This window comes from Acipenser ruthenus, unplaced genomic scaffold (genome assembly GCF_902713425.1).
Source record: "Acipenser ruthenus unplaced genomic scaffold, fAciRut3.2 maternal haplotype, whole genome shotgun sequence".
NCBI classification, from domain to species: Eukaryota; Metazoa; Chordata; class Actinopteri; order Acipenseriformes; family Acipenseridae; genus Acipenser; species Acipenser ruthenus.
The window spans coordinates 1-17,179 of record NW_026707970.1 but is presented as its reverse complement, the minus strand read 5'-3'; the positions used below and the strand labels follow the sequence as shown (position 1 = coordinate 17,179).

Below are 17,179 nucleotides of genomic sequence, written 5' to 3'. Positions count from 1 at the left end.
TGGTTTTCTCATTAATGCAGTTACTGATTGCAATGAGAAACAGGCAGCAAATAAATGAGTTATTCAGTTACAGTATTCCAGCCTATTCCAACAGTAGTTACAATGAAAGAACGGAAAACAATTGGCATTTACCCAGTAAAACTGGATTATTACCATAAAATTACACAGTAATTACATAGTTATTTGTGCACTGTAATCCAAAGTTCTACCATAATTGCTTTATAAATATATACCATGTGCATGCAGGTCTTTTCATCTTTTCATCTGCAGTGTTGGAATTCAAAATATATAAGTTCTGTTCCTGTGTTTATTTGCTTCATGACCATATTGTTTGTGGTCAATAAAGCAAAAAAGAATAATTGTTGTTTTTCTTTTTATTAAAAGAACAAGTTTTTGTACAGTAGTTCAAAGTAACATTATAGTTAAAATGTAAAGCTCTAGTTAATGCATAGCCCATAAGTTAGCACTAAAGTATGCACAGTATTTATTGAAAGTACTCAAAGTTGCATAACTTGACAAATATACAGATTTGCATTAATAGGCACTGAAATGTGAAATTTATATTTTAAAAAAACAGAAGCCAGAATTATAATATACTGTACATCAAGAGATATGTGCAAAGATATTTCAGTGTCTTTACAGTTTAGAGCTATTGCTCAATTAATATGTTTATTAATTTTGATTTAACTTAGAATAGAATCCAATATTTAATGGAGAATCACTTGAGTTTGTGACTTCATGCAGTCTGTGGATTTCTGGAACAAAAAGAAAGGATTCAAAATGATCATTGGTATTTTAGAACCCTTTTCATAAAGGTTTAGCTCATTAGTAATTGAACCGTATCAATGCCTTTAGCAAGAGGTCTTGTCATTTTACAATCCCTCATAATGTGCCAAAGGCAGTTTGCATCAATAAATACAGCTTTACAAACAAAGCTTGTAACTCCTCTGTTTTTGAATTTCTGTCTGAAATATATCAGTGAAATATATCAATGGATTGATGCATTTACATGTAAAATGCTTAACATATTTTACTATGGTACATTCTATTTAATGGCAATTTAAAGGTTTGATTTTTTCATGAATATCAAACTCCACTTAAATCATGATTAAAGCTTTGTTGATATGGTCCATAATTTCATAATTTGTAGTACTATGTATGCATGCTACACAAATTCTACTAACATTCAACACACATCCTTTGGAGTGCTAACATGCACAGTACAACTAAAACACAGCACAAAATGTTAGGTTACTTACCGTAACCCTGGTTCCCTGAAAGAGAAGACGACCACCAACATACTTATGGGATATGCCTGCCTTAGGTAAGTATTTACTGAGCATTTTATGTCAGAGCTGCCGATAGGCCCCTTCCTGGGGTGATGTCCTCGGTCCTGCCTACTGAGGGATTAAACAGTCAACCCACGGAAGCCATTTTCTCTTTTGCATCAAACCCGTGAGGGTGACCAATGCAACAACGCTGGTTGGTGGTCGTCTTCTCTTTCAGGGAACCAGGGTTACGGTAAGTAACCTAACGTTCCCTTTCAATTCGAAGACGACCACCAACATACCTATAGGAAAAGTATACCAGAGCAGTCGCGAGGGAGTAGGAACGGCAGCGGTTGAGAGACGCATCAAAACCGCATAACCCAACATTAGCAGTGCGATCTTACAACCTCAAGGACCCTCGTGCCTAATTAAGGCAGGGCAGGATCTACCACATTAAGGCGGCAGAACCTGGAGAAAGTATGTGGCGTAGCCCAGCTAGCCGCAGTACAAATATCAGACAGCGAGGCCCCTCTGAAGAGGGCCCAAGATGTAGCCAAACCTCTGGTACAGTGCGCAGCTACCCTCCCAGGTGGGGACAAGCTGGCATTGTCATACGCAGTCAAGACTGTGTCCGCAATCCAGTGCGACAGTTGCTGCTTCCAGATGGCCTGTCCTAGGGTCTGTGTAGCGTGACAGACAAAGAGCTGGTCAGAATGACGCAGAGCGCTTGTCCCATCTATGTAACACCTCAATGCCCGCACAGGGCAGAGGAAGTTCAATCTCCTATCCTCCTCCAAAGGAAACAGAGGTGGATGGAAAGACTTCAGTTCCACAGACTGGTTCATGTGGAAGGCTGTGATCACCTTAGGGAGGAAAGCAGGGTTTGTACGTAGTGACACCCTGCTGCCATCGTCCCAAATATGCATACAGGAGCTGTGCACTGACAGCGCCTGTAGCTCACTGACCCGCTTTGTGGAGTTGATAGCCAAGAGGAAGGCTGTCTTCATAGACAGATACTCCAAATATATGAAGTGTATGGGGTCAAATTGTGCCTTCGTGAGAGCCTCCAGTACAACATCAAGGCTTCATTCGGGGAGAACGGCCCTCCGTGGAGGGCGTAATCACCGAGCACCCTTGAGAAAACAGGTTGCCAAGAAATGCGCACCCGGAGATATAGAATCAACGGGGGCATGGCACGCAGAAATGGCAGCCAAATACACCGTCAGTGTAGAACGTGACCTACTGGCATCCAGCAGTTCTTGCAGAAACTGCAAGATAACGGACATAAGGCAAGATACTGGGTCATGACCTCTAGTCATGATATCTCCACTTACAGACGTATAACGACCCAGTCGAGCCTCCCCAAATAGCGTCAAATAGCCCTAGGGCTGACCAGCGCTCCCGTTCAGGGGCCAGAGCCATAATTGGAACCTGCCTGGTTCCGGATGCTAGAGAGTGCCTTTCGTCTGACTGAGGAGATCCATGTGAAGTGGGATATCCCAGGGCTGGCATTGTAAGAGCAGTGGTATTCGCAGGAACGTGTGAAGGAGTGTCCTGGGGACCTCATGGGTGTCGATGCCGAGTGGACCGCCTAAGCGGTGGAGGGAGTACCACAGGGGCAGTGTGTCGTCTCCGCCGAGGCGAAAAGATCGACCTGCGCCTTCCCGAACCGTTCCCAAATGAGCTTGCAGAGACGCTTCGCGTTCTCTGTGGGAGCTCTGCAGGATCTCTTCCACTGCTGGCCCAAAGGTATGCCCCGGGGATAGCCGCACGTCTAACAGTGCCGCCTTATCCGCATTGGGAACCCTCGCCTGTGACAGCCATAGCTGTCTGCGAGCCACCACCAGGCTTGCCAGGCTCAGGCCTAGGGCTTGCCCTTGAAGGTCAGAGATCTGGAGCAGCATGCCTGAAAGGAGGCGTAAATCGGCTCAGGGAGTGGAGCTTCCCTTAGTATCCCATATAGGCAGTCAGTATACCTGCCGTGTTTGCAAGGTGGGTCACCTGTGCCGCTGCTGCATACACCCTCTTCAGGTGTGTCTCCGTGACCCTACACTGCCGGTTTGGGCACACAGGGTCTTTAGGTAATCCCCCCACCGGCAGAGCCTTGACCAAGGCCGCAATGGCTGACTCAAATGGGGGGCAACCATGCCCCGAGCGCCGTGTGTACTGAGGCGCCAGGCACCATAAGCACTGTGTGCACCGATCACCGTGTGTTCCACGTGCACCGAGCGGCGTGTGCACCGAGGCACCAAAGTACCATGCACACCGAGTGCACCGAGCACCGTGAGCACCAGGCACCGTAGTACCAAGGGCTGAGCGTGCACCGAGGTATCGAAGCACCAGATGTCAGCTAATGCAGCAGTGCCTACCCTGACCGCATGTAGTCACACACCTGGCCAGTGCGCAGCATACACCAGGGAGACACACATGCTAAAGCCACGGCGGGCGAGTTGAAAAAACAACAGGGGGGAGAACACACTTTCTTTTTTTTTTTGAAGGCCCAACACACCAGGGTGGGTGGGCTGAGGCACCCGGCGAGGTCTACTCTACAGCGGGGCAGGTTAGAACGCAGCCCCGGTGCACTGCAGCTGAAATTCACAGCACAACACAGGCAAAGCGGGGTTGTGCGACAGGGTCAACACACAGGAGGACATGCAACAACAACAGTAAACAATAATATTTGTTTCTTTTTATATTTCGCCCAACTGCGCACACTACAGCCGCTGGAATCACTCAGTGGCAGGGATACAGCAAAGCCTAGCCCCGGCGGAGGAACTGTGTTCTCCCCAAGAGTGTAGGCTGAAAAGACACACACACACACCCTTAATCAATAATGCACAGACAGTCGCTCACACACACAGCAGTATACTGACAGCCTGCAATGCAAGTGAGGCAGGCTGTGAAGAAAGGGCAAGAAAGAAGCTAAGTATTAGAGTCGCTGATTCCAATGAAAGCAGCAAGCCAGCTTTCAGCATGAATACAAGGGAACTGCAGTCAACTCAGACGAGCTCTTTCAAAAACACACTCAGTTTAGTAAACACAGAAGCTTACCTTACCGTAGGTGAGAGGCAAAAGAGAAAATGGCTTCCGTGGGTTGACTGTTTAATGCCTCAGGAGGCGGGACTGAGCACGTCACCCCAGGAAGGGGCCTATCGGAAGCTCTGACATAAAATGCTCAGTGAATACCTACCTAAGGCAGGATTATCCCATAAGTATGGGTGGTCGTCTTGAATTGAAAGGGAACCACCACACAGGACAACATCTATGGCAGCAAGCAGAACAGACAGACAAAGTGTAGGAGAGCAGGTGGAAGGTCTATGACACCAACACCCAGTAAGTCCAATAAGGATGCGTTTACTGTATATGATTTATGTCTTCAGAAAACCAAGATGGAGTCTCATTCCACAAAATCAACCTTCACAGGAATGCAAAAAAAGAGAATTCTAACAGCACTTCAAATACTGTGTAAAATAGGGATGTGTCCAATATTGAGAGGAACGGTAGTTAATCGCGCCAAGTTATCAGCGAGAACTGCCAGAGACTCTCTATACAGCAAGGATAGTTTACATGTTTTTAGGGTATTGGTGCAGCAAAAGTAAATCAGCCAAAAGCACCATTTCACTTTTAATTTGTAGTTCCCAACACTCTTAGGTGAAATGTAGAAAAAAGGTCAATACCTCTCATACAGTAAGAGAACGAAGTCGCCAAAGTAAGGTAAAAATGTCCTTCTTTATTTTGTTTTATTTGCAGATTTTTGCAGACCCCAGGCACTTTTATCCATGCATATGTATATTACAGGACACTGGGCCAGACCAAATCAAAGTTAGCACTTAGCGAACTAGGATGCAAAAGCATTTGTGGTAATAAAACACAAGAACAATTCCAAGCAAAATCTTGCGGAACCAAAACAAGTCCTTTTCACCCTTCAAAAAGCAGCTATTACTTGTTGACTACTAGTGGGTTGAGAAAGGTGAGTGGTTTGCTATTGTCTGACCAAATCTAAAATAATAAAATAAAATACAAATACCCGAATCTGTCCATTTAAAAAAATTTAAAAATCCGCAATCATCTATTTCTTTTTCATGGCACTGGACAGCATTTCATTCAACGTCTTATTGTATAATATGTACAGTGCCTATAGAAAGTCTACACCCCTTTCAAAATGTTCACCTTTTGTTGCCTTATAGCCTGGAATTAAAATGCATTAAAATGTTTGTTTTTTTTCATTGATCTACACATCCTACCCCACAACTTCCAAGTGAAAAAAATATTCTAGAAATTTGTAGAATATTAATTAAAAATAAAAACTGAAATAGCTTGGTTGGATAAGTGTCCACCCCCCTTGTAATGGCAATCCTAAATTAGCTCAGGTGTAACCAATCGCCTTCAAAATCACACACCAAGTTAAGTGGCCTCCACCTGTGTTAAATTGTAGTGATTCACATGATTTCAGGATAAATTCAGCAGTTCCTGAAGGTTCCCTGTGCTGGGTAGTGCATTTCAAAGCAAAGACTCAACCATAAGCACCAAGGAGCTTTCAAAAGAACTCCGGGGACAAAGTTGTTGAAAGGCACAGATCAGGGGATGGGTATAAAAAAATATCAAAGGCCATGAATATCCCTTGGAGCACGGTAAAAATTTTTAAAAATATAATCTTTCTCAATACAACCTTTTTTCCCCTTAACAGTGTGGAGTATGGTGTGTAGATAAGTGGAAAACATCCTCATTTAAATGCATGAAACTCTGAGGCACTGACACAACAAAATGTGAAAAAAGTTCAAGGGGGTGTAGACTTTCTATAGGCACTGTACCGGTACTGATCCTGGCGACAGTGTTACGTTGGTTTTTGGATGTTCTATTCACCTCAAGTTTTTATACTCTCACACTTTCTTTGTTATCCGCCATTTTCTTTTGACATTTAATCTTCGTTCTTGTGCAGTTATAGCCTACTATACAGCCTTGTGCACAACAGGGCTGTACCATGCCAGTCAGGTATGAGGATGCTGGCATTGCATGGTGCTGACACAAGCCAGGGCATGGTACAGATTTTTACCAAAATCATGAAAACAACGTGGCTCACTTTTATAACAGTGACAGAACAATGCAACGTGAAGCTGCAGACATCGTGGAAACAAGGTAATTGCCAAGTGTGTGTGTGTGTGTTACTATTATTATTAAACATATTTTTATTAATATTACAAATAGTAGTAGTTGTTGTATGTAATAGCATTCACTGATATTCAAAAGAAACAGTAGTACAACACAGATTTTTATTTAATTTTTTTCCTGCCCTTTCGCTTGTTACCACCCTTCAAAAGGTCACAAATACCGTCTGGGGATTGGTCAACAGCTATTTTCATGTTGCTTTCGGCGGTCCTTCCTACTCCTGCGAAACTTCTCTCCGCCCCTTTCGTGGATTGGAAATGGCTAGTTTTGGTTTCGGGATAAAGAAAATGTAATATGGAAACTAGTGATATTATCGCATGAACACTCTTTCGCAAGAGTGATTGGGGTTTGATTTGATCCGGTCCATTGTCATATATGTGTAGACAAAAGTGCCTGGGTTTACCTTACTTTGGGTTTACCTTACTTACTTTTTATTTCTCTTACTGTATGACAGGTATTGACTTTTTTTCTACATTTCACCTAAGAGTGTTGGGAACTACAAATTAAAAGTGAAATGGTGCTTTTGGCTGATTTACTTTTGCTGCGCCAATACCCTGAAAACACGTAAACTATCCTTGCTGTATAGAGTGTCTCTAGCAGTTCTCGCTGATAACTTGTTTTGTCAACATGGAAATATACTAGGGAATGCATTTATTTTGATGTCTGTATCATTTATATTAAATGATTTATTTATATTTTAAAATGGACTAATAGCACACATCACACAGAAAATTAATTAAAAAGAACTTTTTTGAAGACCCCATGGAATTCTATCCATGCATATGTATATTACAGGACATCCGAGTTTAATGACAATTAACTTGTTTTGTCAACATGTAAATATATTTCATTTATATTAAATGATGTATTTCTGTTTTAAAATATAAATATTAAAAAGTGTCTTGCATGTGTGGGATTTGAAACTATAACCTTCTGTTTGCAAACGTGTTGTGTTACTGTCAGTGTTACACTATTAGTTGAGAAAATAAGCAGTATTTTGAAAGATGAAGTCAGCCAGCTGAGAATTACTTGACACTTATTTTTTACATTTTGGAGATTTTTGGGGGATTTTTTTTCTTTTCTTTTCGAGTCATCTCATCATTCTGAGATTCTGATCTTAATCTCTGAAAAATGTTGGTTTCTTGTCAGTGTAACGCACATTGTGGTCCCTGTTGGCACAAGGAAGTACGGTTTCCTCTCGATACTGGTTGATGAGAGTAACACTATTTGTGGTCCCCACTGGACAAAAAGGAATGTTAATTTCTGAGAATTAGCTATGCTGACGTCAGAGCCTATATTTTTGGTAAAAGTGAAACATAAATACATTAGTAAATATTGAAATAAATCAATACATAGACATGTATTTCTTTCTTTATCTACCTTGATATTTATGTATTTCTTTTTCACTATCAGATCTAAAGACTGCCATTTAATACTGTATGAAACAAAAATAAATACTCAACAGTTCTTGTTCAATTGTAAATTAGTGAAGATTTTTTTACATAAAGGTTGTCATGCTTTTGTATATTTTTGCTTTGTTGCAGGACTTGTCTGTTCAGTTTGTCTTGTCTGTCGGGTCACATCGTTACTTAGCACGGGAAGGGGGAGTGAGTGAATGAGTGGGGATACAATACAATACAATCATATCAGGCAAGTTAGAATGCAATTAAAAACATCTAACTGGTCTGAAGTACCAGCCTGGTAAACAAGAAAAAAAAAACTTCAACTGTAGAGGTCGGAATTAATAGGTTGCTGACTGGAGGCCATCATTTGAGCTGACATACGTATCTGGAATTTGACTACTCAACTCAGCTATCAGAGAGTCCATTACAAGAGTGAATAAACAAAGATAAATAAATAAATAAATACATACATACATCATTATCATGTTTCATGATGTTTTATAGTATTGAATAAATTATACAAATCTTCAGCATTCCCCATAACTCGTTTTAAAATCATTACATTTCTTTCTTTGTGGGTGTAACTAAAACAGGTTTCTTTCATTTTTTATACTTACTTTTTTTGCCAAAGATATTATATCTATCACTCGAAATACCACCAGTTGTACTCTGTAACAGGAAAATAAAACACAGTAAGTGTATGTTCTTCTACATCATGAAAGTACTGGACAGTTATCTACTGTATAGCTTTGTGTACTGTAGGTGCTGATAACAATGCCTGCAAAAATATGTGCTTGTAGATTTGCCTTCTAGATTTGTATGTATATTGAACTGGTGAGTTATGTATTACTAGCAACATATATTTTGATGTATAATCTCTATTTATTTATGTTCCAGATGAAATCCCTGTTTTAAATTGTTTTAAACTCATTAATAAAGTTTTATTCTGAAAAAAATAAATTGCAAGTTATTTCAATTTGATTTACAAGATGTCATTTATAACAGGGGTAGACAACTCTGGTCTTAGTCCATTGCAGGTTTAGTAAATATAATTGACTATTAAGCGCATTATGAGAGGTCAGGTTTAAAAGATTAAATTGACATGTTTGGAACAAAGGCCTGGACTAGAAGTGTCTATATTGTCTACCGTTGATTTATATCTGTAGCGACATGGAAAGCCTGTTTTTCACACATCTCTCTGGTTGTCAGACTGCTCTAAGTGATTTGCACAGTATATGCTCCATGGCTTATTGTTCTTGAAGTAGCTTTTGAGAAAGTGCTTGTTTTGATCTTGCATTAAAAACACAAAATTGCACTCACTGTTTGTTGAGAGCTGTATTTTGATATCGAAAATTTCTTCAGCAGTGCATCTCGTATCTGTAGTTAAAGTACATAAATATTGGACATTAGACATGTATCATGATTTGAATTACAGGGCATGTACTATATACTATAATAAGTATTTCATTTTATTGTAACCATTAGGTTCCTATGGTAAAATGACTTGGTAAGAACTTAGTAATTACAGTCATGAATATAGGTGCAATTGTGTAAGGACTACTGAGTACAGACTAATAACCCTCTTTTGATTATAATTAAACAATTTAGTGTACTGTAGTAATAACATATGCATGATAATGCATGCTGGGATGTTCCCGGTAAACTTTACCACTTACCTCAATTGTAATGCAAACAGTTAGCAAGTAAAGCTTAAAAAAATGACCCAATAGACACACTAGTTTTCAAATAATGTATTTTAATAAATAATGATGTATTATGTGGCCAATTGAAATTGTTACTGAGCATTACATATCACCAATCCTAATTTCTCAACACTCGTTTAATAATATTAAAAAAGATTATGAAACCTACCTTACTGTCCAATAGGGTTCCAAAGACTAGAACAAAGAATCCCTAATAAAGAGAAAAAACATTAGCACACATTATTGATTCACTTGTTAATGCACTTGTTTTAGCCAGTTTATTTGAGGTCCTAAGGTATAGGTCCTGGTCTTTTTCCCTTTAATGTTCTTAATTAACTGTATGAACACAAAATAAAATAAATAAATTATTTTCAACAGTTAGTATATTAAATGTATATTTGTCTACTGTGTTTCCTGGATCCCTCTTGAAAAACAAGCTGGAGGTGCCAAATTAATGAGGTTTCCCTGATGTGAGTGTGTAAAATTTTAAATAAATACATAGATTAGTAATAGCATACCCCAATGCATATTTGTCCCTAAAATGCATTTAATAAAAAGTGGCCCTGATTTTTGTATGTATTTTACACTTTTGTTTGCCATCTGGTGGCAGGAAGAATGAAGTACAGCTGAAATGAAGGCTGACAGAAAACAAACAAACAAAAAAAAAACTGCAGCCTTGCGTTTTGTTGCACATTATTTCCGTAACCATGCAGCTCAGGGGCAGCTGAATCTGGCTGTGATTGTACTCTCCATTTAAGTCAGTGACTACAGAAATACATTCATCTCTATCTCATGCTAGAATTATTGGGATAAATAAGCATAAACTTTGTCTAAAATATTCAATTACTGATCAACCTAGTTATAGAAATATATACAATTGAGTTAATATTTCGCTATGCTGCAGTGTATTATATCTAAGAACTTCATCTCTGCACTCTACCATTCATTATGGATATAGTGTTTCATACAAATACCTGAAATGCATTGAGCACTGTGAACACAACATGGATTCCCTCGTTGTCAGGTGCAAGCAATGTTCCAATTCCAAATCCCCAGGTAAGACCAAGAAATGGTGTTAAGATGGCGATGCATCTAGCAACTACTTTTAAGGTGCTTGTTTCTTCAGCCCTAGACATGTCTCCAATAGTTCTTCTTAGCATCTTGACAATTACCACAATCAGTATGATCAAATTGATGGTAATTATGACCAGGGCAGGTATAACAAAAGCAAGAAGGACCATGGTGTTATCCCAGTTGAGCCAACATGCATCTGTTCTTGTGTAATTACTCTTAGGGGCAGTAACAGCTACCGAGATAACAGCAATAATAAGTGGGCAGCCATAGCCAAGGCAGAATGCAATTGCCAGCATTTGTGACTTGCCTAGGTCTTTGAAGACCAGGATTACTCGGAAGAAAAGCAGAATAGCTAAAGTTAACATCCAGAAGAATAAGGCCAGGTAGAAAAAGTGAGTAAAAAAAGTGGCTGCACTGCAGGCTGCTGTGTTTGCATTAATCGCAGCCCCTATGATGAACCATATATCAGCGATCAACAAAGATAAAGCGAGGTTCACAATTGAAACGTGTCGAATGTAAGAGGTTTTATTTTTGTTCACACTGTGCCATACAATTGCTTCAATAAGGAGGCACAAGACTAAGCTTCCTATGGAGATGCCCAATCCGATATAAGTAATGTAAGTACATATTTTACACGGGTCTTTGGGTGACATTAAGATTGAGAAGGAAGTCAAGTGTTCACATTGACAGCGAACGTTGTTTCCCAATATCACTGATGTACAGCCAGACGTATCCCATGATCCTGTGTTGTTGAAGAGAGTGAAGTTCCAAAAGACACACTCAGGTTTATCCAAAAAAGTGTTTTTCATTTCAAAGTCCAAGGAAACCTTTTTAATTACGCTATTCACTACTGTCGTCAACACAATGCCATTTACTTTTCCTTTTGTTGTGTTGTTTCTGAGTGGGAGGATGTCTGAAATGTTTAAGTAAGCAATGCTAACGATAACAGGAAGAGTGCTTAGTTCTGATGAAGGAATAGATACACTACCATGGACTGTATTATTAAATTTAAAGCTCTCATTGTATGCAATGTCATTGTTAGTTATTTTAATCGCATTCAATTTAATGTTGTTTGTTTCTAGTTTGAAAAAAGAATTTGTAGAGAATGACGTAGCGAAAAGTTCCACTGACTGCAATAAACGAGAGCTGGTACTATCAGCATTTTGATTATTTAAGGCATCCCAGGATTTTATTGATTCCGATCCTATTATATTGTTCACTGTTCCAATAAATCCCTACAACAAAGAAGAAAAGGTAAACAATATTAAATAGCACTCCAAATATCAACATTACTCTCATCTGATTGCAACAGCAACAAGTCTATTTATATATAGCAACAACTGAGAAGTAAATGGGTCATGATGGTAAAAGGCACTTATACCAGGCCAAAACAGTGCCTGATTATGGGAAGCAAAGTAGAGGCAAAAAAAGTAATGTAATGCATCAACAAGCATGAAATTGAATCAATTGAATCGCTATAATAATTACTATTTGTTGAAAATAAAGAAGCTACAGCAATGCGTACATTGTAGGAAATAACTAGGCTAATTGTAATTGAAAACAACACACTTTCTAATTGTGTATTAGGAGAATATATATATATATATATATATATATATATATATATATATATATATATATATATATATATATAGAGATATATATATATAGAGATATATATATATATATATATATATATATATATATATATATATATATATATATATATAGAGATATATATATATATATATATATATATATATATATATATATATATATATATATAATTTCTATTTTAGTCTGTACAGCACACAATCACATAAGCAAAAAATATTTAATCAATGTAATGTAAATATTTCAAAATAGAGTTAGCACATTATCACATTTCCTCAAGATGAGGTCCTATAGTACTGTACTGTGTCAGAACTGCCTGGTACAGTAAGTGCAAATTAATGTGACATCTGATAACCTGCTAACTATTTTTTTTCTCAGTTAGTGAATGGAAACTTACCCCCAATTCAGCCTCAGTAATGGTGACATTTTTAGCAGTGTTTGAAAAGATTGTCAATATATCAACCACTGAGGAAATGGTTGCAGCTGATGAAGTTATATTGTTTTTAAACACTGTTGAAGTATTATTTAGCTGTTCAATTAAGATGGGTAGCTCAGTTACTGGTTCTGGGCTGTTTGTCAGATTCTGTTGTAAAGGGAAAATAAACAATAGTAGTAAACAATAATAATAAATAACTAAACAATAATAAAATAACTAAGTGGTAAACATTCTGAACCTGTGATAAAATATATTATAACATGATTGAGAAATTCCACCAAAGAACTTTGAACACGTTCCTCAGAATGTAAGACATTACAATACTGTTTTAGTTTAGGCGTTTTGCCTGGACCCTAACATTACAACACACTGATTGATTCCTGTGTGTTATTATGGTTCTGAAATAAGTGTCATAGATTTATTTCAGAAATAATAGAAATACAACCCTATTTTACTTGTATTTTTCATTGTAAACATAGCCAGAGAGAGAGAGAGAGAGAGAGAGAGAGAGAGAGAGAGAGAGAGTTTTCATAACTATTAAACAGCACTACTGCTTGCCCAAAGAAAACCTGGGCCCAACACAATACTCAGCTGTAGCTCACTATTTGAATTAGCAACTTCAAATTGAATAGAGCTTATTATATAAGTGTGTTTATATGTTTTGAAAAAAGGGACATTACCTGAGCGTTAGACAGAATGTTATTGATTTCTTTTAATACACATGTGTTCTCTATGATACACCATTCCCCATTTTTGCATTGTACATTGATATTTCCAATCTGTTGTGCTGGGCATGCTGTTTTAATTATGTCAAGGTCCTGTCCAACACCGTAGTCCGAGTTATTACATAACCCTTGAAATCCTGGTTTAAACAAAGAAGAACAGGGTCAAACATTTCCTCACAGTAGGGTTTTTTTTTTTTTTTTTTTTTTTTGGACAACAGTAAAATATTGTAAATATTAAAACAGTTCTGCTTTGTTCCTAGTTAACCAACCATGCTCAAGAAAATGTCAATCAACATAAAAGGACCCCCTTGTAAACAAGGCCTTGGTCTGAATGGATAACTCTCCTGGTTAAATAAATTAAATACAAAAAATGTTCCATTTGAACTTGTTAGTTGGGCTTGCGAAGCAAGAGTCCCCACTTTAAATCTTCGACATACTTCTTCTTCTTCTTCTTCTTCTTCGGCACGCTACTCCTCTTACACCGTTTAAGCTAGAAATGCCGTTCAAACTTTAAAACGGGTAGACCAGTCTGGAATAGTGTGCTTGTATACAACTTTTAAGAAAAAACTATTAAGATTTTTGTCCTTTTTTGTCCATCTTCATTCACTTTAATGGGACTTTTTTCAACATTCTAAAGCTCCCCATTGTTTAAAAACTCCCAGACTTCCAACATTCTATTTACTGTAAACGATGTAACTTTCGACACAAATCAGCTACTTTGACCACTTTCCCAACAAGTAAGACAAAAAGTTAGAGGGTATGACATGTTCCTCTACTCTGCTATTCAAATATGAAATCAAAACAGAAATAACTTTTACCAATCAAGAGGTACACCTGTTTTAGTAACCGTACCAACTACGTTTCCTGTGAACATTTAGAAATAACTGCCGTTTTGACCACTTTCCCAACAAGCTAGACAAATACTTAGAGCAAATGAAATCTTCATCTACTTCTCAGCTATTCAATTATTCAAATCAAAACAGGAATGGCGTCTACGAATCAAGAGGTACAGCTGTTTTAGTAACCGCATCAATTTCAAATTATAGCACATTCTAAGCATGAGGCAATTAGTAAACAATGTGACTTTTGACACAAATCAGCTACTTTGACCACTTTCCCAACAAGTTAGACAAAAAGGTAGACAAATCTGAAATCAGTTCAAATATCTTCTACCAATCAAACGGTACATGTCTGATGAAATGTGTGATCTAACTGCCCCACAGTCCAAAGTAATAAGGTTGATATAGTAGTCTATCAAAGTAATCAGACCAATTTTACTAAATTTAACTTTGACTGTATGTAACTGCTTTGCTTTAAAAAGTAAAACTTTTTAAACTTCTTCCACTACCACAAAAATGCTTTTAAAGAGCTAAAGCAAGCCCCACAACTTTACTTGTAAAGTTACCATCGAGTTGAACTTGTTGTCCAAAGGGCATGGCCGTAAATTGAAATATTCCGCGAGATGTCCTGAAAGCAGTGTACTCTCGAGACTTGGCAGCTAAGGGAATCTGCCAATATCACTTGCTGAGATCCAAGGTGGTGATGTATCGGGCCTTCCCCAGTCGCTCAATCAAGTCTTCTATGTAAGGCATTGGGTACGGATCAAAGTCAAGATTGAGACAGACCACAAACCGTTATTAGCCTTACTAGGATCGAAAGCTTTGGACAAGCTTCCACTGAGAATCCAACGGTTTCGCCTCAAGTTAATTAGGTTTTCGTTCCACATTGTGCATGTCCCAGGAAAAGTGTCACAGGGTGACTACAGTCCGCACTCACATATCTGACCCTTGATTTTGTTGGTACTACATTTTGAACAGAAGACGTATTTTAATTCAGAACGATATGATTCTCAAAATATCACTTGCCAAAATAGACAACTGTGGACATGTGGACTGTAATACAGTAGAAACTGTTAAATCTGATATGTATTGTAGCAGTATGTCAAATTCCCCATTAACGACCCAACAGCAAAATTAAATTAAAATGTTATCCATACACAGAACTCGGTAAAACATAAAAGGCAATGCAATTTAGCAAAAAAAAAACCAAAAAAAAACACAACAGTTTCCAGAATTAAAACAGTATCCAAAGTCAGTCTTCAAAATGGCAGAATATAGTGCTCGATAAGGCCCTAATGTCACAGTTCACTTGCAAATGAAAATGCACAATAAAGACAAACTGATAATCAAATCAATTGTAACATTGAAGAGAAGGGCTATGTATATAAAAAAAAAAAAACTGGTGACAGAGTCAGAAATCGCGTGTGACGGTTAAGTGCATTAGATTGTTCAAATATATATAATGGAAATTGATTTGTTTAAAACGCGACTGACGTGTATCCGAGTGTCGTATATTCCAGTGCCGACTGTATTTAATTCACAAGCCCAGTTTCTGACCGTAATTTATTTATGTATGTTTAAAGCACGATTTACTTTATTTTTATAAACTGTGTGGAAAGCACATCTCACTTTTGTTTTATTTGAGGTAAGAGATAGTGCCACAGGCACACAAGAGTTAATGGCAGAAGCATACGTCACTAGGATGGATGTGCAGGGGTAAGAGACTAGAGACCAGTGAGACGAGAGTGTCAGGTGCTGGAGCAGAGTATTAGGAGGTACAGGTAATGAAGTGCATGTTTATTCACACCCCTGTGTCGACCTCCTTTTACACACACACACACACACACACACACACACACACACACACACACACACACACACACACACACACACACACACACACACACACACACACACACACACACACACACACACACACACACACACACACACACACACACACACACACACACACACACACACCGAGGAGGCTGTGTGGTCCAGTGGTTAAAGAAAAGGGCTTGTAACCAGGAGGTCCCCGGTTCAAATCCCACCTCAGCCACTGACTCATTGTGTGACCCTGAGCAAGTCACTTCACCTCCTTGTGCTCCGTCTTTCGGGTGAGACGTAGTTGTAAGTGACTCTGCAGCTGATGCATAGTTCACACACACCCTAGTCTCTGTAAGTCGCCTTGGATAAAGGCATCTGCTAAATAAACTCATTATTAATAAATACAGTGCTTAGATTACAGCAATGGAATATTAGCCTACATGCAAATGTGCTGTTGGGTTCAGTTCTCATCTATGCTCGTTGCACATGTTACATTTACAGATGTCTGACATTAGCCAGGTGGGTGGTTCCAGGTACTGTTGTGAGTCCTATCTCCTCTATTTCATTAAACACATTCTGATTTGCTTTGAACACATTTTGAACATCTGGAAAAGGTAAATACACACTGCATGATTTGCTGTATAAGTAGCACTTAGTCAGTGTTCACCGATACTAATAATTATGTTCTTACCGGTAAAAGATGCTGCGTTAACGTTATAGCCTTTCTCAAGAAGAGATGATGTTATTTTGTTGTTTCCTGCCTGCAAGATGGAGGATGATAATGTCCCAGTTGTTGCTATCTCATAGTCTACAATAACACTGCCGCTTCTGCATCAATGAAAACAGACATTTCTAAAGAAAGGAACTGATGGCAATGGGAAGTACCAACGGTTGTTAAAAGTACATTAATCATATGCAATTTAATTATTATAATTATATTATTCCTGTGGATGAGAGAATAAAGTGGAAACTCCAAAAGATGGAGTCCTTCATGCTGTTAATTAATGTAGAATAAGTTACAGGAAACATAATTGTTTGGGAGTGGTGATACATTTTCTTTGGAAATAAAACAACAAGAAAAAAAGATGTTTAAACTGCACATTTTTATACTGAAGAGTGTC

The 17,179-nt window shown here is 38.3% G+C and overlaps 1 protein-coding gene across 1 annotated transcript; it reads right to left on the bottom strand.

The window, feature by feature from the left end:
- Positions 1–7: 7 nt before the first annotated feature.
- LOC131728572 (adhesion G protein-coupled receptor F5-like) lies at positions 8–16,886 on the bottom strand (the record flags this gene model as incomplete). Its single annotated transcript, XM_059019587.1, has 8 exons — positions 8–755; positions 8,455–8,506; positions 9,158–9,214; positions 9,710–9,751; positions 10,515–11,849; positions 12,626–12,811; positions 13,345–13,526; positions 16,750–16,886. Coding segments are annotated over 8 exons (2,074 nt in total), but the record flags the coding sequence as incomplete, so codon positions are not given.
- Positions 16,887–17,179: the final 293 nt, after the last annotated feature.